We start from the raw sequence: 27,493 nt of genomic DNA, 5'->3' as shown, positions 1-27,493 counted from the left end.
TAAAAAAAATAGAATTGTTGCCTTTATATAATATTACCAGTAACCTTCTTTTTTAAAAAATAAAAATATCTGTTGCAGGTTTATTTGAAAGACAGAAATGCCCAAGAGGGAAACACTGCAACTTTCTTCACGTATTCAGAAATCCACACAATGAGTTTTGGGAGGCCAATAGAGACATACATATTTCTCCTGAACGGACCAATCAGTCAGCTAAAAACTCTGAAAGGAGAAACAGAACAGGCTATCACGAGGACTATTACAGCAAGTCAAGAAGACGGAGCAGCCCCAGCCCAGATCATTCTTACAAAAGAAATGGAGAATCAGAGAGGAAAAAAAGTAGCTACAAGAGCAAGAAAAGACGGCGGTCTAGCAGGTCAAGAAGTTGGGAACGAAGGCGGTCACATAGTAGAGGGAAGAAGAGGAGAGGTCGTAGTCGCAGCAGAAGCCGTAGTTGTACACGTGGTCGTAGTAGAAGCCGAAGTAGAAGCTCCTCTCGGTCCAGGAGTCGGGGCAAAAAGAGGTCAAATAGCAGAGGAAGAAGTAATGAACCCCTCCCCAAAAAGTGAGAATTCTTTGAGGAGTTGCCACTTGAGCAACTGTAGTGTTACCAAAGATACCATGTGTGCAGTAGATGACTCTGTACCAAGAATAATGTTGTACTACATTAGGGTATATCTTGTATTAAAATGAGTATGATCCAAGGAGGAATTAAGAGTTTAAGAAAGATGGTACAGATTTAATTATTTAAATTTACCACAGGGTCATGGGAATTCAATATTTTGTATAAATCCTTCCTGTTGCACTAGACAACTGAATGTATCCTACGATCAGCTGGAGATCAGGGATCAAATTCTCCCCACCGTGGAAGAAAGCTCCCTGTGTTGCTGCTTGCACACAGTGCTTGCACAGCAGGAATATGGGGGTGAAATTAAGATTCTGAATGTCACTTTGCCTCACCTGCGAGTGACACTGAGCCAGTACTGCATATATGAACAGCACTGAGGTGGTCCTGCTGAGGGAAGGAGCGATTCAAGCCCAGAGAACAAAAATACCAAGAGGGAGTGCACAGGTGGTTGGTTCAGTGGTAGCCCACTTGATATTCAATACTGTGCTCCTTCTGCTAGCTGTAGGGATTGTGAGCTTGGGCATAAATCAAGGCAGTAATGTTGAGGCATGGTAATCTAAAGTGGGTTGTTATTTTTTGAAGTGAAGTAAGGACTAAAGATTACTACAGGGATACTATAAACCAGGGGTCGGCAACCTTTCAGAAGTGGTGGGCCGAGTCTTCATTTATTCACTCTAATTTAAGGTTTCGCGTGCAGGTAACACAGTTTAACGTTTTTAGAAGATCTCTTTCTATAAGTCTATAATATATAACTAAACTATTGTTGTATGTAAAGTAAATAAGGTATTTAAAATGTTTAAGAAGCTTCATTTAAAATTAAATTAAAATGCAGAGCACCCCGGACCGGTGGCCAGGACCCGGGCAGTGTGAGTGCCACTGAAAATCAGTTCGCGTGCCGCCTTTGGCACGCGTGCCATAGATTGCCTACCCCTGCTATAAACCAAAACACAGGAGCTGTTAACTAAGGAACAGAGTGGCTGAAGAAATTAATAAAGTATGTATAGGAGAGTAATTAATACTTATAGTGCTGTCAGGACTTACATAAGAACAGCCATGCTGGGTCAGACCAACAGTCCATCCATCCCAGTATTCTGTCTACTGACAGTGGCCAATGCCAGGTGCCCCAGGGTGAGTGAACCTAACAGATAATCATCAAATGAGCTCTCTCTTGCCATCCATCTCCACCCTCTGACAAACAGAGGCTATGGACACCATTCCTTACCCATCCTGGCTAATAGCCATTAATGGACTTAACATCCATGAATTTATCATGAGAACTATTCACGATGACTCCAAGATCTATTTCCTGATTAGCTGTAGCTAAATGAGTCCCCATCATATTGTGTATATATAGTTGGGGTTATTTTTTCCAGTGTGCATTACTTTACATTTATCCACATTAAATTTCATTTGCCATTTTGTTGCCCAGTCACTTAGTTTTGTGAGATCTTTTTGAAGTTCTTCACAGTCTGCTTTGGTCTTAACTATCTTGAACAGTTTGCCACCTCACTGTTTACCCCTTTCTCCAGATCATTTATGAATAAGTTGAATAGGATTGGTCCGAGGACTGATCCTTGGGGAACACCACTAGTTACCCCTCTCCATTCTGAGAATTTACCATTTATTCCTACCCTTTGTTCCCTGTCTTTTAACCAGTTCTCAGTCCATGAAAGGATCTTCCCTCTTATCCCATGACAACTTAATTTACGTAAGAGCCTTTTGGTGAGGGACCTTGTCAAAGGCTTTCTGGAAATCTAAGTACACTATGTCCACTGGATCCCCCTTGTCCACGTTTGTTGACCCCTTCAGAGAACTCCAATAGATTAGTAAGACATGATTTCCCTTTACAGAAACCATGTTGACTTTTGCCCAACAAGTTATGTTCTTCTATGTGTCTGACAATTTTATTCTTTATTATTGTTTCAACTAATTTGCCTGGAACTGACGTTAGACTTACCAGTCTGTAATTGTCGGGATCACCTCTAGAGCCCTTTTTAAATATTGACATTATAGTCAGAACTCTTGGGTGAATGCCATCTGGTCCCGGTGACTTGTTACTGTTAAGTTTTTCAATTAATTCCAAAACTTCCTCTAGTGACACTTTAATCTGTGACAATTCCTCAGATCTGTCACCTACAAAGGACGGCTCAGGTTTGGGAATCTCCCTAACATCCTCAGCCGTGAAGACTGAAGCAAAGAATTCATTTAGTTTCTCCGCAATGACTTTATCGTCTTTAAGTGGTCCTTTTGTATCTTGATCGTCCAGGGGCCCCACTGGTTGTTTAGCAGGCTTCCTGCTTCTGATGTACCTAAAAAACATTTTATTACCTTTTGAGTTTTTGGCTAGTTGTTCTTCAAACTCCTTTTTGGCACTTCTTATTACATTCTTACACTTAATTTGGCACTGTTTATGCTCCTTTCTATTTACCTCACTAGGATTTGACTTCCACTGCTTCTTTTACATGGTTGTTAAGCCACAGTGGCTCTTTTTTAGTTCTTTTACTGTGTTTTTTAATGTGGGGTATACATTTAAGTTGGGTCTCTATTATGGTGTCTTTGAAAAGTGTCCATGCAGCTTTCAGGGGTTTCACTCTAGTCACTGTACCTTTTAATTTATGTTTAACTAACCTCCTCATTTTTGCATAGTTCCCCTTTCTGAAATTAAATGCCACATTGTTGGGCTGTTGAGGTGTTCTTCCCACCACAGGAATGTTAAATGTTATTATATTATGGTCACAATTTCCAAGCAGTCCTGTTATAGTTACCTCTTGGACCAGATCCTGCGCTCCACTCAGGACTAAATCAAGAATTGCCTCTCCCCTTGTGGGGTTCCTGTACCAGCTGCTCCAAGAAGCAGTCATTTAAAGTATTGAAAAACGTTGTCTCTGCATTTTGTCCTGAGGTGACATATACCTAGTCAATATGGGGATAATTGAAATCCCCCACTATTATCGAGTTGTTTATTTTGATAGCCTCTCTAATCTCCCTTAGCATTTCATTGACACTATCACTGTCCTGGTCAGGTGGTCAATAATAGATCCCTACTGTTATATTCTTATTAGAGCATGGAATTACTATCCATATAGATTCTATGGAACATGTGGATTCATTTAAGATTTTTACTTTATTTGATTCTACATTTTCTTTCACATAGTGCCACCTCCAACGCACAAGGAATGACTTCCTCATTCTAATTCCTTATACGCTTTCCTATGTGGAGCATGCGAAGCAGTAATAAAATAACTTCTAGAAATCAAGGTTATTCTTGATAGATGGGGTGCTATTAGTGTTTAAAATCTTCATTTGCATTCCAAATGGATGTTTGAAACCAGTACAATCTTGGGGTATAAATTAGATACAATACTTAAGGAGAGATTTTCAAAGGGCAATTAGGTGCCTAACTCCCACTGATTTTTTCAAGAGGAGCTGGGAGCCTATCCCCCATAATGCAGATACTTATTTATAGCCACACTATTAAATAGAAAAAGAAATATTTATTCCAGCCTTGACTTGAGGGTGCAGCTGCTTCTAAAGCTTTGACCGTGCATCAGTGGTTAATAGCAATAGTGCATTCAGCAGGTGCTGTTGTATTTTTCCTCCACATTTAAGCTATTTGGGTATGCATTCAGCACCAGAAACTAGACTGCCACAAGTCTGCTGCTACAGCTTTGAGGTGTTAGCATTCATTTTCCAACTGCTTTCATACCTCATGTTTCAGTACTACTGTTTCCCATAACACCTAAGTGAGGTCCGAATGATTCTGAAGCCTTCTCACAAACAGTCATGTGCATGGCTTTTTTGTAATTCACTACAGGTTAGTGAGTGATTATTTTTATTTGAAATCAAAACTGAAGGTTTTTTTTTTTTAATGTAAGCTTAAATTTTGCAAGGGAAATAGCAAAAGGGCTCAACAAGGAACTAAATTCAGAGGATGGATTTTCTGTGATGTGTATATCTACTGCCATTACAGCTCATGAAGATTTTTTACAAAATGCAGTAGTACAGCTCCTATCATGTGGTATCCTAAAGGAATATGACAGTAGCACTGAGGGGCTCCAGTTTGCTAGGTACTGTACAAAAAGAGACAGTCCTTGCTCCATGGAGCTTACACTCTAAGACAGACACACACACACACACACACCCAGAATAAGGGCATTTCAAGCAGTCTGTAGTGAGTGTAGGCTATTGACAAGATCCCACCCCAAAGTGAGACATAATCCTGGTGGAGTGTACTTTAAACAGGGCTCCTGTACTGCTGCTGCATTTCTTCAGAGCATGTCACTAATTTCATGGCTATACTTCAGAGAAAAGCTCAGAGTTACTGAGCCAGATGCAGGGTAGTGGAAAATCAGGCCCTTCATCTCTTCTGGCCCTCTCGGTTCTCCAGTTCATAGCAGTAGCAGGAAAAGTTTAAGACATTTTTGGTAATCTTTCAGGTCTAACTTTTGCCTTTCATGCTTAAAGGCAAGAGTCATTTTCTCAGCACAGATGATGACCATCTTGTGCATTACCACAATTATTGTATTAAAGGCTACACAGTTGTTCAACAGTGAGAGACACTGGTCTCAGTTCTGTCATTCACTGTACTCTGCCTCAAAAAATAAAAACTGCAGCTATACTGCATGTCAGCAGCTCTCAGTACTATTTCTTGTTCAGCCAATCACTCAGACAAACAAGTTTGTTTACATTTGCAGGAGATAATGCTGCCCACTTCTTGTTCACATCATCTTAAAGTGAGAACAGGCGTTCGCATGGCATTCTTGTAGCCAGTGTTGCAAGATATTTACATGCCAGATGCGCCAAGATTCATATGTCCCTTCATGTTTCAACCACCATTCCAGACAACATGTCTCTTAAATCTTCTGAAAAGCATGCTCCATACCTCGTCCCTCTCAGATTTTGGAAGGCATTTCAGATTCTTAAACTTTGGGTCAAGTGCTGTAGCTATCTTTAGAAATTTCACATTGGTACCTTCTTTGTGTTTTGTCAAATCTGCTGTGAAAGTGTTCTTAAAATGAACATGTGCAGAGTCATCATCTGAGACTACTATAACATGAAATATATGGCAGAATGCAGGTAAAACAGAACTGGAGACATACAATTCTCCCCCAAGAAGTAAAGTCAGAAATTTAATTAGCACATTTTTTTTTTAATGAATGCCATCAGCATGTCCTCTGGAATGGTGGCTGAAGCATGAAGGGATATATGAATGTTTAGCATATCTGGCATGTAAATACCTTGTAATGCCAGCTACAAGAGTCCTCTGCGAATGCCTGTTCTCACTTTCTGGTGACATTGTAAATAAGAAGTGGGCAGCATTATCTCCAATAAGTGTAAACAAACTTGTCTGTCTTAGAGATTGGCTGAACAAGGAGGCGGCCTGAGTGGACTTGTAGGCTCTAAAGTTTTGCATTGTTTTGTTTTTGAATGCAGTTATGTAACTAACAAACAAAAAAAATCTACATTTGTAAGTTGCACTTTCACAATAAAGAGATTGCACCACAGTACTTGTATGAAATTAATTGAAAAATACTGTATCAGTTTTACAGTGCAAATATTTGTAATCAAAAATAATAAAGTGAGCAGTGTACACTTTGTATTCTATGTTGTAATTGAAATCAATATATTTGAAAATGTAGAAAACCATCCAAAATATTTAATAATTTCAATTGGCATTCTATTGTTTACCAGTGCAATTAAAACTGTGATTAATCAGGATTAATTTGAGTTAATTGCATGAGTTAACTGTGATTAATCAACAGCCCTAGAAATAAAGATGCAATTTTTAACAAGGAGGGTAATTAACCATTGCATAAGCTAGCAAGGCTGTGGTAGATCATCACTAGCATTTTTAATCAATACTGGATTCTTCTGACATATGCTCTAGTTCAAGCAGGAATTAATGCAGGAAAGTGGCATGGCTTGTGTTGTACAGGTCAGGCTAGATACTAATGGTCTCTCAAGGCCTTATCTATGAATCTCTTTCAAAAAAGCCTTTGTGGGGTAGATTATTAGCAAGCTACAGCGCTCCACTTTAGCATGCTGCAAAAATCAGCATCCCTTCTATAAGCTATGGAGTCCATATGCCCCTCGCCCTTGTTCCAGCTTCACAGGATATGAATAGAAGGGAAAGCAAGTAGAGAACACATTGGTAGAAGAGGGGGACAAGTGGCTAAAGCAACATTTTTTGGGGGAGAGGGTTGCTTTGAGGGAAGAGAAGGAAGGTAGGGTGCAAGGGTGTATGTTCAAGTTCTCTAGTTAGTCACAGATAAATGGCAGCACTAGTTTACCATACCCTGGACAGAGAAATCTAACACAACCTTGTAAAGATTCTGGTTTTTCACTTCACTGAAATATGAATACAAAACAGAACATCCTTCTGCTTTATAAGGCAAGTAAAGTCAAGCAGGCAGAACAAAACTTTTACCGTCCTGGTACCAAATGAGATCAAAAGATAGAGTCCAAACTGCCAGGAAAACTAGATTTCCATGGCAGCTGGCCCATAGAGGAAAATTTTGCAGCATGGCAGAATAAGCAGAACCCTGCTTATAAATTAGAGAAGTGATGTTAGTTTGAGGTTGATTTATACCCCTAAATGCTGTTTCGCAGTCTATCCTTCAACACTTGGAAAAATATTCTGCGAGGCATTCAGCTTGAAAACTCTGAGTCCAATGCTCAGTATTTCAAGCACAGCACAGATTGTATGACAATAGCTGGAGTAGAAAAGGACAATTAAGTAGAGAAACTTACTCTTGCACTTAAGCTTGCTTTCATCTTATCCTTGGCAGAAACCCTTTAAAGTGAGGATACTAATGATTTTCCATATTTCTTTCTTCCTTCAGGTAAAGCCAAGTGGAATTCAGACAAGAATCTTAGTGCTCCCTTTTTGAAAAATGAGTGGCGGCTTCTCCCAGTTAGAGAAACACTTTCACTGAAATTAGGACTGTGTATACTGTACTGAACTGCCCTTTATTATAGTCAAGAAATTGAATGCTAAGTTTGTATTATCCAAAACATCTTCAGTAAGTGTGTTTTTGGCTTTAATTCTTAGATGAAATAGCACTATAGCTTAACCTGAATATTCATTTAGATGAAGTTTCTTTACAGTAAATGTTTAATGTGATTAAGCTTTCAATTACCTGCTAACTTATTGTTTTCTGTAAAGTTGTTAATAGCTGTAAATAAATGGAATCTTGAGTACATATTACACTTTTTTTAATAAAGTTTGATGCAAATCAAGTGATGTAATGTTTAATTGTGCATTATTTTTACCTATCATCTCCTTCCCCCTGCAAAAATATTAAACCTTTGATTATATATAAGCACACAGAAATGGTGTAAAAATGAACATTTATTACAATTAAATTAATGTGATACTAAGACAGTGGTCACAGGTTTTGACACAATCACAACAAAGCTTAATCCAGCCTAGCACATACAAGTGACAGCGTAAACCTTAGAAACATGTTTGTTTAAACACATATAAAACTGCTTTCAGATTGAATTTCCTTCATTTAAAATGTCAATCACTTCAACAGCACAAACAGCAGGCCATCCCATACCAGTTGTGTATCCTCTTTTTTTGCATATTCTACATGAGTCAAATGCAGAACAAGGCGCTCGTGTACCTTATACAAACATGATATTCTAGTGATTTGAGAGGCCTGTGTTCTGTACATGACATGAGTGGATATGAATACTGCAAATGTGTGGTACTGCTTACGTCAAGTGAGCAAACTGAAATGTTATGGAGCCTATGGTCAGTTCCAATATAACAGCAAGCTTAGAAAAACACTCACCTTGTGATCACTGCAGATACACACAGTAGAACTTTGCTACTCCACATATAATTTGCAGAAAAAATGGCACTAACTTCTCAGCAACAGAACAGAGTTCTGTACAGAGATCTCATAAGACTAAATACTTTAAAGTGTAGACTATATTGCAAAACACCTATAACTGTCAAAATAAATGAACAAAGTACATTTTGTGGTGTATTACCCTTGATTATTTGTTCATTTACATGCTGAAACTCACTCAGTAATTTTCAATAGGACCTCAGCGTAAACTAGGTTGGTGGTACTGTATACAAACACTTGTTTGCTTAAGCTTAGTAATTTCACAATGGATGTCACCTGCATGTACGGTGACAGGACATTAATGTATATCAATGTAGCAGGTTAATAAAATATTTTTAAAATAGATGCTTATGCCCCCATTGAGCATACCATAATATACCAGTAAATGCAAAGCCATTAGTCTTGTTTCTAGGGTTCAAAATAAAAACTTCTAAATTGTTATATGCAGTGTTGTAGCCATGTCTGTCACACAATATTAGACACACAAGGTGGAGTAAGTGATATCTTTTATTGAACAAACTGTGTTGGTGAGAAAGAGAAGCTTTTGATCTTACAGGGAGCTCTTCTTCAGATCTGAGAAATGTACTTAAAAGTCACAGCTAAACACAATGTGGAACAGATAGCATAAGCAGTTAATACATATTTCAAATGGACCATTCAAGGTGAAGTGGCCCGTTAACACCCTTTCAGTTCCAGGGGAGGAAGAAATACAGGGAGAGGCAGCTTGGGTAAGGGGGTTGTTAGTGGATATAGATTGTTGTTATAAACCATAAATTCAATGTGTCTGTTCAGTCCATGATTTTTAGTGTCTAGCAAAGTTATGAATTTAAGCTCCCAGGCTCACTTTTTGAAAGTGTTGTGCAGGTTTCCTTTGAGGATGAGGACTGAAAGGTCAGATATAGAGTGATCGCTTTGAGAAAAGTTTTCACCCACATTGTCACTGGATTTATGGTTTATTACAACAATCTATAACCCACTAAAATCATCAGTGCTGGAATAGGAGGGGGGGGGCTATGGCCCTCCCACTTTTTGAAAGCAGATGGGCCTGTCCTGTCCACTTTTTTGCCATAGCCCCTGCCCCTCCTCTTGCACCGAAGGCCCCCCTAGCCAGGGCCAGCAGCTGGAGAGCGTGGGCAGCAGGAGGTGCTGCACCACTGACTCTCCACCCTCCACCTGCCCGGGGTGGGGGGGAGGGTCAAAGAGAAGCCCTGGGCCCCCCATCCAGGGCAGGTGAAAGGTCCACAGCTCCTCGGAGCTGACTGGCTGTGTGGCTCTTCCCACAGCCGGGCTGCAGCTCTGAGGCCCGGAGTTGGGTTGGGGTAAAAGCCACGCGGGCAGTGTGGGGGGCCACAAGCCCTCCACCTATCCTCGGCAGGGGGCCCGCTGGGCAGGGACACAGACCATGGGCTGCTCTAGGGCCCCCCCCAAGCCCCAGGCAGGTGGAGAGTCCGCGGCTCCCAACCTGCTCCAGCTTCTGGCTTGGCAGGGGGCAGGGCTTTGGGCAGAGCCACAGAAGGGGCAGTTCCTCCTGGTATTTAAGCTGTGACCCTCAGAGTACATTTCTCAGACCTGACATGTAGTAAGCTCAAAAGCTTCTCTCTCTCACCAACAGAAGTTGTACCAATAAAAGATATTACCTTACCCACCTTCTCTCTCTAACTTTTAAATTGCACATTTTTAACTTTCCCTTTAGGTTATCCCCTCCTCTCCATGATGTCAAGTGCTACCCCAGCATATTTTACATTATCTATCTACTCATCTGAATAGTCAGAAGGGCAAAGTACATAATCTAGGTATAAATCCACAGTGGTTAAGCAATAATACTGATGTTAAAAACAGGATGGTTCCAATATGCAGATTGTAAGAAATAATTGGCATTCCCTTTAATACCTTAACTCATGTACTTTTGTGTAAAATCTTTGTATTGAATATTTCCATTTCTATCAAATGGTCTGGTTGCAGCTCTGTTGCTAAAAAATGAAGCCACCTTAACAGCTCATACCAGTTTGATATACAGATCATAATAGGGTTCTTTGGTATAATGAAAAAAAATTCCATAGTAAACAGTTAATTCCCAATCTTTCTGTATTAACTGAAAAAAGCAGATTTTTCACAAATGTTGACATAAAATGTAGATGAACAAAAGTCTTTGGTCGCATAAAACCAAGTTCCACATTGTTACATTTCACATTTAAAGTTGTCACATGTACTTTCCTTTCTGTTAAACATGAATATGTACTGAAGCTGATTCATTTGTTTCCTTAAGTCACAGTTGCTTATAAAACAGTATAATTACTGAAGTCGTCACCTATGATTTTCTCAAATGCACCAAAGAGAGAGGTCTTGAATTGAAATCCCTTTCTTTTATCCTTTTTGGAGGTTTTACATTTTTGTTCCCTTTTTTAAAAACTTTAAATGGGATATTTTCTTGTAGGCCTGAATGAAGCAACTTAGCAAAACAATAATACTGACAAACAGCATCTTACACCATTAGCTAAACATTAAAATGATGGCAGTGAACATTTACAGTATGTGAAACACCAGAAGACTTCAAAGGAGATTTATGTGAGTCCAATTTCTTCAAGTACACTACGTGGGGTCTCTGCTTCCTGTGGAGGGAAAATTTGAGACAGTGGTAAACAGATCCTGTGCTCCTAGCAAACAAGCTCATATGTGGAAAGTTAATATGGAAAGTGCATAATTAAAAAAAATTGTAAGAGAAAATGTGAGAGTTTGTGTGTCTGACATCAGATGCATTTCTAAAAGGATTATTAAAAGAAGTTTGCCATGGTTTATAGGGATGGCTTGTAAGCTTTGTGACCTCAACACTAAAAAGAAAATAAATCAACAGACCTTCCATCATGGAACAAGTCACAACTTAGCAAAACAGACATGAATTTTTTTAAAATCTGTAATGGATTCAATATTATTTCATTTTGTGATATTTTATGGAGAGCGCCAGAAAACCCGCAAGTAAAAATGAAATGGCTGATGTACTGTACAGATACAATATCCTTTAAATCCTTTAAAATTCCTAAGTTTTGGAAGCAACAGGTCCTAGTCATGCAAAATCAAGAGTATTAATTCGCAAAATAGCCCTCCCAGCTAGAGACACTATTGTATACTGGACAAAAACTACTTGAGAAGGATGAAATGGCCAATCTTGAAGTGAAGGGAAGCCCAAGATTTGGGGCTGTAGTATTCTAGGCCAGGTATAAACTTCTGGAACCAGTTCTTTCCTAAAGGTACTGCACTAAATTTTCAAAGACAACCTTTTCCCTGTACCAAATAAAGCAAATGTGTTTAATATATTTATATATACAGTAGCTCCTCACTTAACATTGTAATTATGTTCCTGAAAAATGCAACTTTAAGTGAAACGATGTTAAACAAATCCAATTTTCCCATAAGATTTAATGTAAATGCGGGGGGGTTAGATTCCAAGGAAGTTTTTGGGGAGCAGACAAAAGACATTGTATACTGTACAGTACTGTACTGGGGTTGGGAAGTGCCCCTGGCTTACCCCACACAGGCACAGCCCGCTGCAGGCAGGGACACTAGGAAGCACCTTTGCAGCAGCTTCCCCGGAGAAGAACAGGAACCGACTTTGCCAGGGGATGCTCCAGGCCCACCTCTTCCTGTCCCCGCTCCACTCCAGGCCCACCTTTTCCCACCCTCACTCCACCTCCTCTCCGAAGCAGCTGCATCCCTGCTCCTTCCCTCCCTCCCCTCCCCCCACAAAGTCCTAAGTGCCGCCAAACAGCTGTTTGGCGGCACTTAGGACTTTCGGGGGGGGGGGAGCGGAGATACAGCGCTTCCCTGCTCCTGCCCCTCCCTCCCAGAAAGTCCTAAGCACTGCTAAACAGCTGTTTGGTGGTGCGGGAAGCGCTGGGAGGGAGGGGGAGCAGGCGGAGAAGAGGAACTTTACAAGGGAGCATTGCACAAGTTGCTGCTCTTACAAGAAGTGGACAGAGCAGATAGTCAAACCATGTTATAAAGGAGCATTGCACAACTTTAAACGAGCATGTTCCCTAATTGAGCAGTGACGTAACTTTGAAACAAGGTTAAGCGGGAGGACGTTAAGTGAGGAGTTACTGTACTAAAGTCTATATCCGATTTTCATTTCCGGAATTTGAAGAGTTATTTCTAAGCAACTGGAAGAAGATCTAGCCAATTAGAAAAACTGGGCTGTCCATTTCCACAATTACTAGCAACATCATCATAGTCAATGAAAAGAGATACTGTCTCTTTCTGAAACCAAAACCAATGTCATTTTAAAGCAACCCAGAGAATGAAAAACAAAACTTACTTTAGCATCCTAAGACAAGGCATGTCATGAAGCAAGAAAAAGAAAGATTACAATTAAACCGCAAATCCTCAGAAAGTTTAGTTTTACAGAATATTTAGATCATTTTAAAAGTATCCGTGGACTAGTCTTGTACCTATTTGATTCAAGTGGTTTAGTATTGTAACACTAGCACTTCAGAAATGAGTCATTTAATCTCTATATGCGTCATACGTAGAATGATCAAGTTTTTAATCTTCAGATTAACGCATGTGTATACACTGATTTACTATTAAAGGCACAAAGTTAAATATTAAGACAGTTCCGCTTCACTTGAAACAGGTGTATTTTTGTACTTTGCAAGGACACTGTTGAGTAGCTTAAGCCCAACATTTGACCCAAGAGGTCCATTCTACACTCAGTGTATACACAACTCCATCAATAATGCTGGAAATTAAGTACGAAAAGGAGACTAAAATCACTCAACGCTATTACAATCTGATTAGACAAAATCCTGTGGATTTTTTCAGTCCACTCACTTTTCAATAAAATTTACCCCTTTCTAATAAAGCCAAGGACATAAAATCTCACTTCCAGCGATGTGACACCCACAGATGTGTTTTCCCACTGAAGCAGTATTTAAATATTCCCAGACCCGTACTGACATGGAAGCTGGTGTAAAACAGCCTTGGCATACTATCAATTATAAAAATGTTAAAAATACTTATGCAAATTTCTATTCTATAATAGAGGGGGGAAAATGAGATTCTAAATGAGGGTTGAACTTTATTCCTATGGTTGGATTAAGAGAAATAGAACTGTTAAATTCTCATGCAAGCTTGTGGGAGCTTGATGACCAAATTTATCCTGTTTATTTTAATGCAATTTTTCAACATCTGTCAGGGATAGTCTAGGTTTACTTGGTTCTGCCTCAGAGCAGGGTGCTGGACTTGATGTCTGCTAGGTCCCCTGCAGCCCTACATTTCTGTGATTCTAACTTTTAATTATAATAGATTTGAAAACCTACAACTACAGAAGTGAAATTAATTATTTCCTAAATGACCAAAAAATACTTCTTTCACAATAAACTACACGGTAACTATTGATTAATGTTGCCACTTCAATTTTTGTACACTAAGGAACTTTTCTACCACTGTATATTCAAATTCCAGATAATCTTTAAATTGTAAAAGTTTTTACTATCCTCAAAATAAAGTTTCTTCCAGCCAACTGATCCTGTGTAGTTAAACACATTGCTTCATTCATGACTCAAATAAAATTAAATGGCATTTGATTGGATACTGTGTTATTAAAAATCTAGAACTAGACCTCAAAGGAAATCATGATGTATGGTTATTGTACAACAGCGATAAGTGATAGTCTTGTGACAGATACATTTTATCATGAATTCTTACCAACTGCCTTCATCATTCCAATTTAGGATGCTTTGATATTTTTAAACATTTTGTTATGAACTTTAGGAATCAATTTAAGACTTAAATACAACATGGACAAGATCTATGCTATATTTAGTTCTATTTGTGTTTTTTAGATTTAGAAAACATTTCCATACGTTTTTTATCTAGCTGTTATGGAATTTTTTTTACGACATTTTATAAGGCATCTGCAATACAGAATTTAACAGAGGTAACAAATACACATTTGAAATACCAGAACCAAGAGTTGAGAAAAAAGCCATTCACATGAGACAGAAATGCATGCAATACTTTATTTCAGACATGCCAGGAAGCTAATTCATTATCTAGTCATTTAAAAGCAAGCAGCTGTATACAGATAACAAGAGAAACAGCATCTCATTACAGCTCAATGCATAGCATTTTAAGCCAACAGTCAGGAGAGAATGCAGATTAAAGTAGCATTAACCAACTGCACGTTCACACAAACTGTTAATGTCTTACAAAAAAGAGTAACAAACTTGGAAATGGAAAACCATCCCTATGATCTAGTTTTCTATAACATATCCCAGAATGCTGCAAATTAAATCCAAAAATTCCCCTTTCATGTCCCCCAATTTTTTTAAAGTCAATAGACATTTAAAATGTAGTACATAACCACATATGAAACACTTTTGAAATTTTAAACTGTTTGTGGTCGATTTATTTAACCAGTTCCTTTCTATTTAAATGAATGTAATCTTTGCCTTAAAGATAAACCAGCTCTATATAAATGCAACAACATTCACTTTTAGTGGACAATATAGGGTGAAGTATATGTCTTCATCTTGGATCTGCATAACACTCAGGATAGTTATTTTAATAGAAATCTTTAAAGTAGCAGTCTTTCTTTTGTGATTCAATACATCTTATTTCAAACTACAAATACTGATTAATGAGCATTAAGATTTTAATATGCTATTAATGACTGAATATTAAAAGCAAAATGTTACAACTTTGAAGTATTAGGTTGCAAAGGAATGTACTTGGGTAACAATTTTAGTAATTACTACGATAAAAGGAGGACAAATGCTCAAGTGTATTCAACCTTTAAACACAAATCAGAATGTTAGAACTCTGAGATTTTGTGATATTACAAAAACATTATCTAGCTTAAATGCCAACGATCAGACGTAACAATTTCTCCCCACTACCTCTATACATAAACAGTAAATCACCACTACCCCCAACAAATACTTTCAAAGTAAATTAAAAGTAAAGGTAGAGGAAAATGCATTTTACTTTTGCATTTTTCATTAGAGATGTATGCAGTTTTACAACTATACATAAAGCATATACATATGTATGTATATATTCTATACACGCTTTAAAAAGATAAGCCTTACACTATTCCATGGGATCACTAGTTTCTCTGTATAAACTTCTGATGTATACTACAATTTTATATGTATTTTCAAGTAACACCACAGCTGAAATATTTAAAAGATTAAGTAATGTTACAGTATGTACTTATTCAAATGAATGACTTCCACACAAACGTTAAACATAAGACTGGGAACTTTTCACACAGTAAGAGATCATATACTGACAAGAACAAGTTATATCAAGATGAGACATGAGAATATACAAACAGAAGGGGTGAAGGAAAGTACAACAGCAAAGATAATGGTTGTGGTATAGTCTATTGTGTTCAAGATGATTGATTTCACCAAGCTGAGGATAAGGTTCTGCCATGAATAAGTCAGGTCTATCTCCTCTCTGAAATGCTGCATGCATGATGAATGAAGTCATTTAGTACACTGGGACATTAAAGTATTCATGACGTGGCTACAAAAAGAAATGTATACATTCTTACACATAGTACACAGGTGGACAGATATACAATAAATATTCTTGCCAGAAGGTTCTTACAATACTATCTCTAATATAGAACTACACACTAGCCTTGTCTCCACTAGCCCTTTGGGGAAAATATTTTACCATTGTATTACCATTAATGCTCCTCCACTGGTGATATAATGCTGGGAGCATTAAGACAGGGCACAGGCATTTATACCTCTATATCATCTAGACCTAATATAAGCGGATCCAGAAGGCATGGGTTACAACATGGTGGAGATCTATCTGCATTAGCTCTTCCACCACTACCAGTAGCAGCACTGTCCCAGTGAGATTTCCAAAAAAGCTTCATGTAGACACAGCACTGTCATTATTCCAAGTGGGGTTGTTGGGGGGTTTTTGAGAAAAAGTGGCCCCTTTTTTTTTTTTTCCTCTCTTTCCTTTATATACCCACCACAAATTTCATTCATAGATTGATGACTGCCTTTCAAACTGTTAGAACAGCTCCTTTATGTATACAACATCCATGTAACAATATGCTGCTAAAATGTTTGTATTTAGATATTGAGAGCTTTATAAACTTATCTGATCTTCTACTGTGCATTACATGTGGAAAGGACCCATATAAACTACCTTAAATCAGATTATGGCTCGTGCCACCAAACAGTTTATCTGCACCAGTTCCAGCCAACAAAGCCTTGCTCACACTAGGGCTCTGCATACTAATACCAATGCATTTGAAACAATGATAGTGCAGATAAGAATTTTCTGATAAAATTCTGTAGTGTAAACCCTGCCTCTGAAGGTACAAATATTTTAATCAGCAGATACTCAAAAAGGAACTGAATTTCAACGAAATTTACCAAAATGATGGCTTGGTATATTTTTCCTTACAGTTATCTACAGCATAGTACAAATTGTTAAAGGAAGTTAAAGGAATATTCTAGAAATATTAGAATTCCATTTGTACTTCCAAGAGGTTCAGCTGCAACAATTCATTTTTCTGTGGTTTTAAAATATGTGCATGTCTCATGAAGAGGGGCCAGATACTATCGAGATTTCCTCCTCTCAAAAGGGCACTTTTGTTTAATGATTGCAAAACTTCCCTAACTCAGTGTTGTAATCAAAAACTTTTCACAGATTAAATCTTACTATTTCACTGAAAATACTCTTGATTATTAACATAACAGTTTGCTCTTGGACTGCATTATGAATATGAAACATTAGAATATTAGAAAAACTGCTTCAGTTGCAGTATATTGTTAAAACCCCATACAGCATTCACAACACATGTTCACTTTATGCAATGCATTATGATGTTTTGAGGACACTTGGATCAGAATTTCAAGTGCTCAAGGGATTTAGGAGCAGAAGTCCCACTGAAAGTTGACAGGATATTTACTTTTCAGTCCGTCAGGCATTTTTTGAAAATCTCCCTATCAGTTACTACCCTTTACTGTATGCCAATTAAGGACATTATTTCACTTTCCATTCCAGGAGTCACCAAGAAAAGAAATCTTAATACAAGCAAAATTCTTAAAAAGGGATGGAAATACTTACGAGAAAAGCTTCCGCACTTGCTAATCTTATCTGTAACACCCTGCATATAACTGGTCTTTAAATATCTCCAATTCGGTTTAATGTCAAATGTTTTAACAAATGACAAAAAATAAAAATGTGTAATTCCCAATTTCCAAGGAAACCATTCTTGAGGAAGTAACATTACTCCGCAATGTTTGCAATCCAAACATTGCAGCATATAATTATTTAGAAATTGAATATAAACAAGTGAATTTGACTAATTCATCACTTCTAAAACTATGGTACATATACCATTGGCAGGAGAGCAACAACCAAGTGGTATGTGGGTTGGTTTAAACTTATAATGCAGGGGTCGGCAACCTTTCAGAAGTGGTGTGCTGAGTCTTCATTTATTCACTCTAATTTAAGGTTTCGCATGCCAGTAATACATTAACGTTTTTAGAAGGTCTCTTTCTAGAAGTTTATAATATATAACTAATCTATTGTTGTATGTAAAGTAAATAAGGTTTTAAAAATGTTTAAGATGCTTCATTTAAAATTAAATTAAAATGCAGAGCCCCCCAGACCGGTGGCCAGTATCCAGGCAGTGTGAGTGCCACTGAAAATCAGCTTGCATGCCGCCTTCGGCACGCGTGCCATAGGTTGCCTACCCCTGTTATAATGGATTCTGATTCAGATATTAACTGCGCTGATTAAATTAGTAAAAATGGTGTGGCATGATAGGTCTTGAAGTTTGAAAACTTTCTCATTGCCCAACCCAAAACAGAAGTAAACTAACAAACAGTCCTGGTCTACACTAGAAAAATCACACTGGTTTACCTATGTCAGTCAGGCATGTGAAAAAGCCACACCCTTAAGTGTTGTTAAACAAATCTAAGTCCTTGCGTAGACAGTGCTAGGTAGACAGAAGAATTATTCTGTTGACCTAGCTACCGCCTCTCGAGGATGTGAATTATCTATGCTGATGGGAGGGGTTCTCCTATCGGCATAAGTACTGTCTACACTGAAGTGCTACAGTGATGCAGCTGAGATCTTGAAGCATATTCTAGCACTGGCCCCTAGTGCTGTGGCCTTTGGGAAAGGAGGCATAGGCGCTAGCTCTACACCTACTGAGATCTCCCCCACGCAAGGGGTATTCCCCTACAGGGTACTTATGGAAAGTTCCAGCTTCCCTTGTGCTGACTGAGTGGTGCAAGTTAGTGGACTGGGGAAGCACTGCAAGATAATAGACTGCCTATTTGAATATTTTATTAACAAGTCTAAAGAAATTGCTTTTTAACAATGGTATATGAATTTTAACTTTACAGTCTCTCTTTGGTAAGTACATTTAAATTATCTGCCCCAGTTTAGATTTGGGAAAGATATGTGGAATAGCCATAAATAATGTATAGCATTTTCTCCTCCTGGGTATAGATTGAAGAGTCTTGGGTTCACCTCCCCTAGTCCAGCACCTGCCACTATTCCACCTGGCTGGGCTATCCCTCATCTCACAGGCACTTGACAGCTTTTTCTGGTCAGGGAGTAGGAAGATTTACTGAACCCAACAAGACCTCATTTCCCTAACTCTCCTCTGAAGAACTCACCAATTAATTTAAGATCTTCCCAGCAAAGTGCCAACTTCTCTCTAGCACAGGGGGTCACCTCTGAATATAAAGACTCATAATTCAATTTCTTGCAGGACTGGTACATGACAAATAAGAATGCCCTAATCTTTCACTTGATGGTTTATCCAGTTGCTACCTTGCTGTTTTTTGTACTTTCCAAATTAGATTTATTTTTATTTTTGCCTCAGTGCCAATATGGAATAAGCCTTAACGTTTGTTTCCTCTATGCTAACCTAAGGGCTTCCTGATGCTGTATTCCAGTTGACTACTAAAAAAAAAAAAAGTTACTTTTTCGGTAACTGGTGTTCTTCGAGAGGTGTTGCTCATGTCTATTCCACAATAGGCGTGTGTGCTCGCCACGTGCACCGGTGCCGGAAGTTTTTCCCCTAGCAGTACCCGTAGGGGGGAGCTCCCCCTGCGACCTCTGGAGTGGCGCCTGCCTGGTGTGGTGTAAGGGAAGCTGCGTGCTCCCCCCACCCTCAGTTCCTTCTTGCCAGACAACTCTGACAGAGGGGAAGGAGGGTGGGATGTGGATTAAACATGAGCAACACATCTAGAAGAACACTATTTACAGAAAAGGTACCTGTTTTTTCTTCGAGTGATTGCTCATGTGTATTCCACAATAGGTGATTCCAAGCTATATCTGTTGCAGGTGGGTAGGAGTTCACAAGTTCTCAGGACAGAGGACAGCCCTGCCGAACCCGGCGTCATCCCTGGTTTGGGAGACGATCGCATAGTGCGAGTTGAACGTGTGAACTGAAGACCATGTGGCGGCCCTACAAATGTCCTGGATGGGGACGTGAGCCACAAAGGCAGCCAAACAGGCCTGTGCCCAGGTCGAGTGTGCCCTCACAATGGGTGGTGGGGGAACGCCCACCAGCTCATAACAGGAATGGATGCACAAAGTAATCCAATGGGAAAGCCGCTAAGTGGAAATCGGCTGGCCCCTCGCACGCTCAGTCAAGGCGACAAACAGTTGCGAGGACTTTCTGAATAGCTTAGAAAGGTAGAAAGCCAGAGCCCACCGCATGTCGAGCATGTGGAGGCGGCGTTCCTCACTGGATGGGTGAGACTTGGGGAAGACGACTGGTAGAAAAATGTCCTGACCCATGTGGTAGGCGGAGACCACCTTCGGGAGGAATGCGGGGTGTGGGTGGAGCTGGACCTTGTCCTTATGAAAGACCATGTACGGCGGTTGAGAGGTCAGGGCCCTGAGCTCTGAGACTTGCCCGACTGACATGATAGCAATCAGGAAGGCCACCTTCCACAAGGTGTGAGACGAGGAGCACGTGGCCAGTGGGTCACACAGGGTCCCCGTGAAATGAGCCAACACCAGGTTTGGGTCCCACTGTGGAACTGGGGGGTCTAGAATACGGGAAAAGACAGTCTAGACCCCTAAGGAACCGGCCAGTTATAGCATGGGAAAACATGGTGTGTCCTTGCACCGGCAGATGGAAGACCGATATGGCCGCCAAGTGCAGCTTGACGGATGAGGGCGCCAGGCCCTGGACCCTCAGATGGAGAAGGTAATCAAGGATAAGCTGGATCGGGGCGGTCACCGGGGAGACACCCTGGTCTGCCAACCACCTAGAAAACTAGAACCACTTTGCCAAATAAGCGTGGTGAGTGGAGGGCCGTCTACTTTCAAGGAGGACGCGCTGAACTTGCTCTGAGCACGTTCTTTCCTCTCCACATAACCAATGAGCAGCCACGCTCTAAGGTGAAGAGCCGCTAGGTTGGGATGGAGGAGGCGGCCCTGGTCCTGTGACAGCAGGTCTGGGCACAGCGGCAACAGCCACGGCGGAGGGTCCCGTACCAATACTGCCTGGGCCACGCCGGAGCAATCAGGAGAATTCAGGCCTTGTCCGAATTTATCTTCTCCAGGACCCTGCTGATTAGAGGGAACAGGGGGAAGGCGTAAAGAAGCCGGTCTGACCAAGATAGGAGAAAGGCATCGGAGATAGCGCCCTTCCCCAGACCCCACCGGAGCAGAACCGGGGGCATCACTGGTTCTGCCGAGTTACGAATAGGTCCGCCTGGGGAGTTCCCCACCTTCGGAAGAGCCGGTGGGCCACTTCCAGGTGGAGGGACCACTTGTGTTGCGAGGAGAAGTCCCTGCTCAAGCAATCTGCCCTCTTGTTGCGGGTGCCCAGTAAGCGGAAGACCTTCAGGTGGTTGTTGTGGGCTATACAGAAGTCCCACAGACTGAGGGCTTCGAGGCAAAGGGCAGAGGAGCGGGCCCCGCCTTGCCTGTTGATATAGAACATCAAGGCCGTGTTGTCCGTGAGGACCCTGACTACCTTGCCCTCCAGGTGCGAGCGGAATGCCATACACGCCAGCCGCACTACTCTGAGCTCCTTGACGTTTATGTGAAGGGTCAGGTCCTGGGCCGAACACAGGCCTTGTTTCTGAAAGCTCCTCACATGGGCCCCCCAACCCAGGTCCAATGCATCCGATACCAGCTCCAGCGACAGGGCCCTGTCCCTAAATGGAACCCCTTGGAGCATGTTGTTTGGGGTGGACCACCATCGCAGGGAGGTAATCACAGCATCCAGCACGGTGAGGACCTTGTCCATCCTATCCGTGGCCTGGGAGAAATTCAAGGCCAACCAGAGCTGGAGAGGCCTCATCCTGAGTCTGGCGTGACGGATCACATACGTGCACGCCGACATATGACCCAAGAACTGGGCGGTGATCGGCTTCGAGAACGTTCCCTCGACCGAGACCGGTACCAACCCGGGGGCGACTGCGGAAAGCCCAGTGGAGGCTTGCCTCTGGAGCATGGGGCTGACATCAGCGGCACTCTGGGCACCGGCATGGACAAGATGTCCCGGGCTGCCTGGAGAACTTCAGGCATGGACAGCACCCGGACATACGGAGAGGCCTGTTCCGAAGGGGCCAGGCTACTCCGCTCTATGAGAGTCAGACACCTAGGGCCCGGTGGGAATTGAGGACTGCCCGACATGGGCCTAGCCTCTGTTCCAGAATTCCCTTGGTGCCACTGCAAAGAGGGAGTCTTCTTGGCCCTCTTGGCGCGCCCATGGACGGGGAGGGGTGCTGACTGGTCAATGGCACTGGCGGATTGCCGCTTACCAACACCGTGGTGCACACAGCTGACAAGAACCGCACGACTTAAATGCCGGGGCTCGGCGCGTGCCCCGGCCCGGGCTCACTGACTAACTAAACTAACTACGCTAACTAACTACGGGTACTAAATGAACGAACAGTTCTGGAGATGAACTACAGCAAAGCTGGAGCAGAGCAGTTACGACGCACCTTCACTGGCGGCAAGAAGGAACTGGGGGGGGGGGGGAAGGGAGCGCAGCCCCCCTTACACCACGCCAGGCAGGCGTCACTCCAGAGGTTGTGGGGGGCGCTCCCCCCTATGGGTACTGCTAGGGGAAAAACTTCCGGCACTGGTGCACGTGGGGAGCACGCACACCTATTGTGGAATACACATAAGCAATCACTCAAAGAACCCTACTCTGTTTTGAAAAGCAAATATTTGCTGAAATGCATTGGTCCCTGAATGGAGTAAAAGTCTCTGAACAGGAATCTACTTCAGTGGGACTCGCTGGACATAGCTCACAGTGAGAGAAACAGGAATGCTGGAGCCCAGCAGCACAGTTTTGGAGCCACTGAGGCTATGTGGCCTATCCTTGTGGCAGAGTGTGACACTGAACATATCCTCCCCTGGGACTGTCTAAAGGTTAGGGAATGGCACAGATCCTGTAAATCTATGATATATGGAACTATGAATTTTCTACACAATGGCACTAGCACAGCTGATGGATCTGCAGCTTCTCAGCTTGGCCACATGGCAAAAGAAGAAACATTTAAAGAGCCATTTAAAAAGGGGTGCTGCTCTCAAGCAGGGGGCTTGACCATCGCCACATGTAAGCCAGATGTGCAGGAAGGACTCTGCTCAGCTTGAACACTGACAAGTTTCAGACTCTCAGAAGGAACTAGATCAGGCCCAGGAGGGATGTATCTCAGGCTTGTTCTCAAAGACCTGTTACTCTCAAATACTTTACGAGTAGAGTAACTGTGGTTAAGAAATTCCTTGGCTAAGCCCATGTTCCTGGCTTCCATGCCACATTGTCCCTCAAGGTGTTAAACCAGAAGCTTGAGTAGCTACTGCCTAGGTGGAACGCTGGAGAGCATGTCTAAGCAACTGGGGGCTCAGAAAGTCTGAGACATTGGTTTCAGGACCTAAGTGGCTGCACTGTGGAGTCCCATGTCCCAAGGAAGGACTCAGACACAAGGTCTGAGCCTGGGAGTGCAACCTAGAGACCCAGAGCTAGAAACAATTAGTAGACTCTACCCAGACCCTGTGGGCTTAGAAGCACATGGAACCCAGCAGTTAGGTCTACTCACAATAGACTTGTATTCGTATAGTTGCAGCACAACTGTCCAGGTTGTGACATCAACCACCCACTTGAAAATCACTAGTCATTTTTGAAAATTTAAACTCCGAGAAACACTTTGCCTGACATCATGAGCTTGGTTTCAGATTGCTCTTTCTCAAATACTTATTTGGAAATTAATGCATCATGACTACTACTTCAAATGACACAGTCTTTCTTACAGGAAGGATGTTCAAAGGAACCTAAGCGAGTAAGGCTTCTCTGAAAATCCCAGCCTGTCACTAAGGACTTGTATACATTAGGAAAGTGGTTCAGATGAAATTCATGTTAGCTAAAATATCTAGCTAACCCCAACCTAACCTTAATCTTTTCCCAAGCATAGATATACAGGTTAACAACTTTTGCCTCAATTTAGCTGATTGATGTCCATACTAGCTAAAGTGAGACAATATTGTGTCTAGATCAGGGAAAAGTTGAGATGAGCTCTCTAAATATGTATGCAGTAAATGATGATAAATACACCATCACTGTAGTATCTGAACACCTTCTACATAAAATCAATAACAATAGTGAAATCCCTAGTGGACTTCATTGAGTCTCTTACTGCTCCATTTTTGGGATCAATATTCTGTGTAGCATAGAGGATGATTTTTAAGGTTGGGTTTTGTTTTGCTGGTAGGGGTTTAGAGGTAGGAGAGAGAAATGTGTTAAACTGTGAGCGGAAATGTGTTGACTAACCTCAGGCTAACCTTGACCACTTTTCCTAGTCTAAACAAATACAAAACTGGAGCAACAAATCAGTAGTCAGTATAAAATTGGTAATAACTGTAGTCCATTTTTCAGGAGTGTTTTTGGTCCAAGAAGCAAACTACCTTTGGGGGAACAGTAAGAAATTTTGATTAAGATTGAAATCTTCATTAACAACTGTCAACTGGAAGAGATTTCAAGGCAAAACGCACCTGAAGATAAGATTGCAAAATTAATGATTATACATACACACACACACACACACAATTTATTTAACAGGTTTACAGATCCTAGCCATGTAAATACAAGAAACAAAACAATTATTACAACAGTGAGATTTTGTTTAAAGAGACATTATACAGAAATCCATCAGATCTTAGATCAATTTAACAAATAGAGATTGAGTCACCAGGAAATATTTCATAAGATATTTCTCTATACAAAGCTGCTACTGTTCGCTTTCTTTGCGGTTCCATCGTTAGGCAATTAAAGCATTATTTTGCAAGAATGTAAAAATTTTACACAGTGAAGTAAAACTGTCATCTCCCTAGTCTTCACTTCACCAGCCAAGGAAAGCGTGCAAGACAACAGTAGTGACCCCTCGCCTCCTCCACTCTCAACTGGGGAAGCAAAAGTACCAGCTGAACCTTCATTCACTGTAATCAGACTTCAGTGGGTGTCTTTCTTCCCCCTCACCCACTCCCACCTCTTCCCTGATCTGGTTGGAACAAAGGTGATAATCCCTTTAGAATGCAACACTTCACACCTGCCAGTTAATTGATAAAATGGTATTTTCCAAATGATTTACACAAGCTTTACAGTTAAGGGAGTAAACATCCACTATATCACACTAAAGCTTTCCAAAAATGTTATTCCGCCTCATCAAAGATACCCCACACTGTGATTGTTATGGGATATATTAGTAAGCAATACACGTAGGGTAAAAATCACACTCAGAGTGGAAACTGACACCATCATAGGACCTAATCACATCAGCCACGCCATCAGGGGCTCATCCACCTGCACATCTACCAACGTGATATATGCCATCATGTGCCAGAAATGCCCCTCTGCCATATACATTGGCCAAACCTGACAGTCTCTATGAAAAAGAATAAATGGACACAAATCTGACATCAGGAATCATAACATTCAAAAACCAGTGGGAGAACACTTCAGCCTCTCTAACCACTCAGTGAGAGACTTGAAGGTGGCAATTTTGCAACAGAAAAGCTTCAAAAACAGACTCCAAAGAGAGACTGCTGAACTTGAATTAATATGCAAATTAGATACCATTAACTTAGGTTTGAACAGAGACTGGGAACGGTTGGGTCATTACACTAACTGAATCTATTTCCCCATGTTAAGTATCCTCACACCAATGGGCCACCTTGATTATCACTTCACAACTTTTTTTTCTCCTGCTGATAATAGCTCATCTCTATTGATTGGCCTCCTACAGTTGGTATGACTACTTCCACCTTTTCATGTTCTCTGTATGTATAAATATCTTCTTGCTGTATGTTCCAATTTATGCATCCGATGAAGTGGCTTTAGCCCACGAAAGCTTATGCTTAAATACATCTGTTAGTCTCTAAGGTGCCACAAGTACTCCTGTTCTTTTTAAGTCATGACCATTACTCTAACATTTGCAAATGCTACCCTCAGATATGCAAGCACAACTTCTACTGCATCTAGCGGGACCTGTATGCATCTAGCGGGACCTGTATGCATATTTACTGCATACATATAAACTCAAAATCATCTAGTGCACATCACCTGGATGGGTCACTACAAAAAGTAATTTTCCCTCTGCTGATACTCACCCCTTCTTGTCAACTGTTGGAAATGGGCCACCTTGATTGCATTGGCCTCGTTAGCACTACAAAAGTAATTTCCCCTCCCTTTTTTGTCAACTGTTGAGAATAGGCCACTTCCACCTTAACTGAATTGGCTCATTAGCACTGACCCCCTACTTGGTAAGGCAACTCCCATCTTTTCATGTGCTATAATATATATTCTGCTTACTGTATTTTTCACTCCATGCATCTGATGAAGTGGGTTTTAGCCCACAAAAGCTTATGCCCAAATAAATTTGTTAGTCTCTAAGGTGACACAAGGACTCGTTTTTCCTATCATTATTTCCCTTATATTTTCTAACTATTCATTACAACTGTAGCCTCGTCTTAAATTTGACTAAGTTCTTCGTGGCAGAGACTGTCTCTTAACATGTGATTGCACAGATCTAGCACAATGGGGCCCTGATAGGGGCATATGCATACTACTGTAACACATTGAGTAAAAACAACAAAAGGAGAAACTCTGCATCTATACTATAGAATATGCTCTTTCACACATACCCCTCAAGAACATAGATTACATTCCACTTACTGACACTCAGATTATGCAGTGCCCCAGTTACTACATGTACGAATATGCATCAGACCCTAGAAACATTGCATAAAGTAGCCAAACAGGACAACAAATTATATAGGTTCCTCAAAAGCCCATAGTCTAACTGCCCAACATAGATTGGAACAGAACATTTTTGTAAGTCTCCACTTGAGAAAAACATAACAAATCAGGGATCACCAAAGTTTTACAATCACAGAATTAACACTAGCCAAGCCATAAGGGTCACATCCTTATACGGGACTTCTGTTATAGTGGAGAGATGGGAAAGTACAACAAAGTACAAAAAGAAAAAGAAACCTGATACTCCTGTTTGGCGGACCAAGTTCTCCTAGCAATATTTACAAAGGTTGTTGGTTGTGCTCAATGAATGTATTACAAGACACACTTCTTATAGTTTTATTTCAAACAAAAAAGTGACTCTCGTCACACATCAGTATTTTAGGACGTGTAAAATTTCTAGGTTAGTAATACTCAGCATCTGCCACACTGTAGCCCCAAACTACCTCTAGGAATTCTCATCCATCCCAGGTACCCATGATCTAGTCAAGACCCATTTCCTATTGAGCAATATAATATGGGAAAGGCAGGGTGATCGCACAACCCCTAATTTGAGTACCCGTGTCCCAGATGAATGTCCTTCAAATATAAATTTAGTATGCAACTTCTATATATCATTATAAATAACTACCCTCCTATGATGTGTAGGACTATATAAAGGCCACACTGGAGGTTGTTTTAATAAGATATAGTAAGTGCCAATAATTCTAATAAGGGCTCCATCCCACATGGCAATTA

At 40.9% G+C, this 27,493-nt stretch overlaps 2 protein-coding genes across 10 annotated transcripts in view; one reads left to right on the top strand and one right to left on the bottom strand.

Moving 5' to 3' along the window:
* Positions 1–7,868, top strand: part of ZRSR2 (zinc finger CCCH-type, RNA binding motif and serine/arginine rich 2) — a 28,598-nt gene extending 20,730 nt beyond the window's left edge. For both annotated transcript variants that reach the window (XM_034756292.1, XM_034756284.1), the window contains exons 11-12: positions 79–562; positions 7,468–7,868. In XM_034756292.1, the coding sequence (XP_034612183.1) occupies positions 79–562; positions 7,468–7,471 (488 nt within the window). In that variant the 3' untranslated portion in view covers positions 7,472–7,868. The remainder of the gene's footprint in view (positions 1–78; positions 563–7,467) is intronic.
* AP1S2 (adaptor related protein complex 1 subunit sigma 2) overlaps positions 1–27,493 on the bottom strand; it is a 63,122-nt gene that overhangs the window by 13,739 nt on the left and 21,890 nt on the right. For 2 of the 8 annotated variants that reach the window (XR_004643823.1, XM_034756304.1), the window contains 2 exons: positions 12,794–12,802; positions 7,959–11,093 (listed from right to left, as the gene is read on the bottom strand). The exons of 2 other annotated variants lie outside the window; for them this stretch is intronic. Coding sequence is in view for 3 of the 6 variants with exons in the window: in XM_034756304.1 (XP_034612195.1) it covers positions 11,046–11,093; positions 12,794–12,802 (57 nt within the window). In the remaining 3 variants the exon portion in view is untranslated. Of the gene's footprint in view, positions 1–7,958; positions 11,094–12,793; positions 12,803–14,484; positions 16,012–27,493 lie in introns of those variants that run through there. 4 more of the 8 variants (XM_034756328.1, XM_034756319.1, XM_034756336.1 and 1 more) reach the window with 2 other exon arrangements.

The sequence above is a fragment of the Trachemys scripta genome, chromosome 1, assembly GCF_013100865.1.
Source record: "Trachemys scripta elegans isolate TJP31775 chromosome 1, CAS_Tse_1.0, whole genome shotgun sequence".
Taxonomy (NCBI): Eukaryota; Metazoa; Chordata; order Testudines; family Emydidae; genus Trachemys; species Trachemys scripta.
This window is presented reverse-complemented; position numbering and strand designations above follow the sequence as displayed.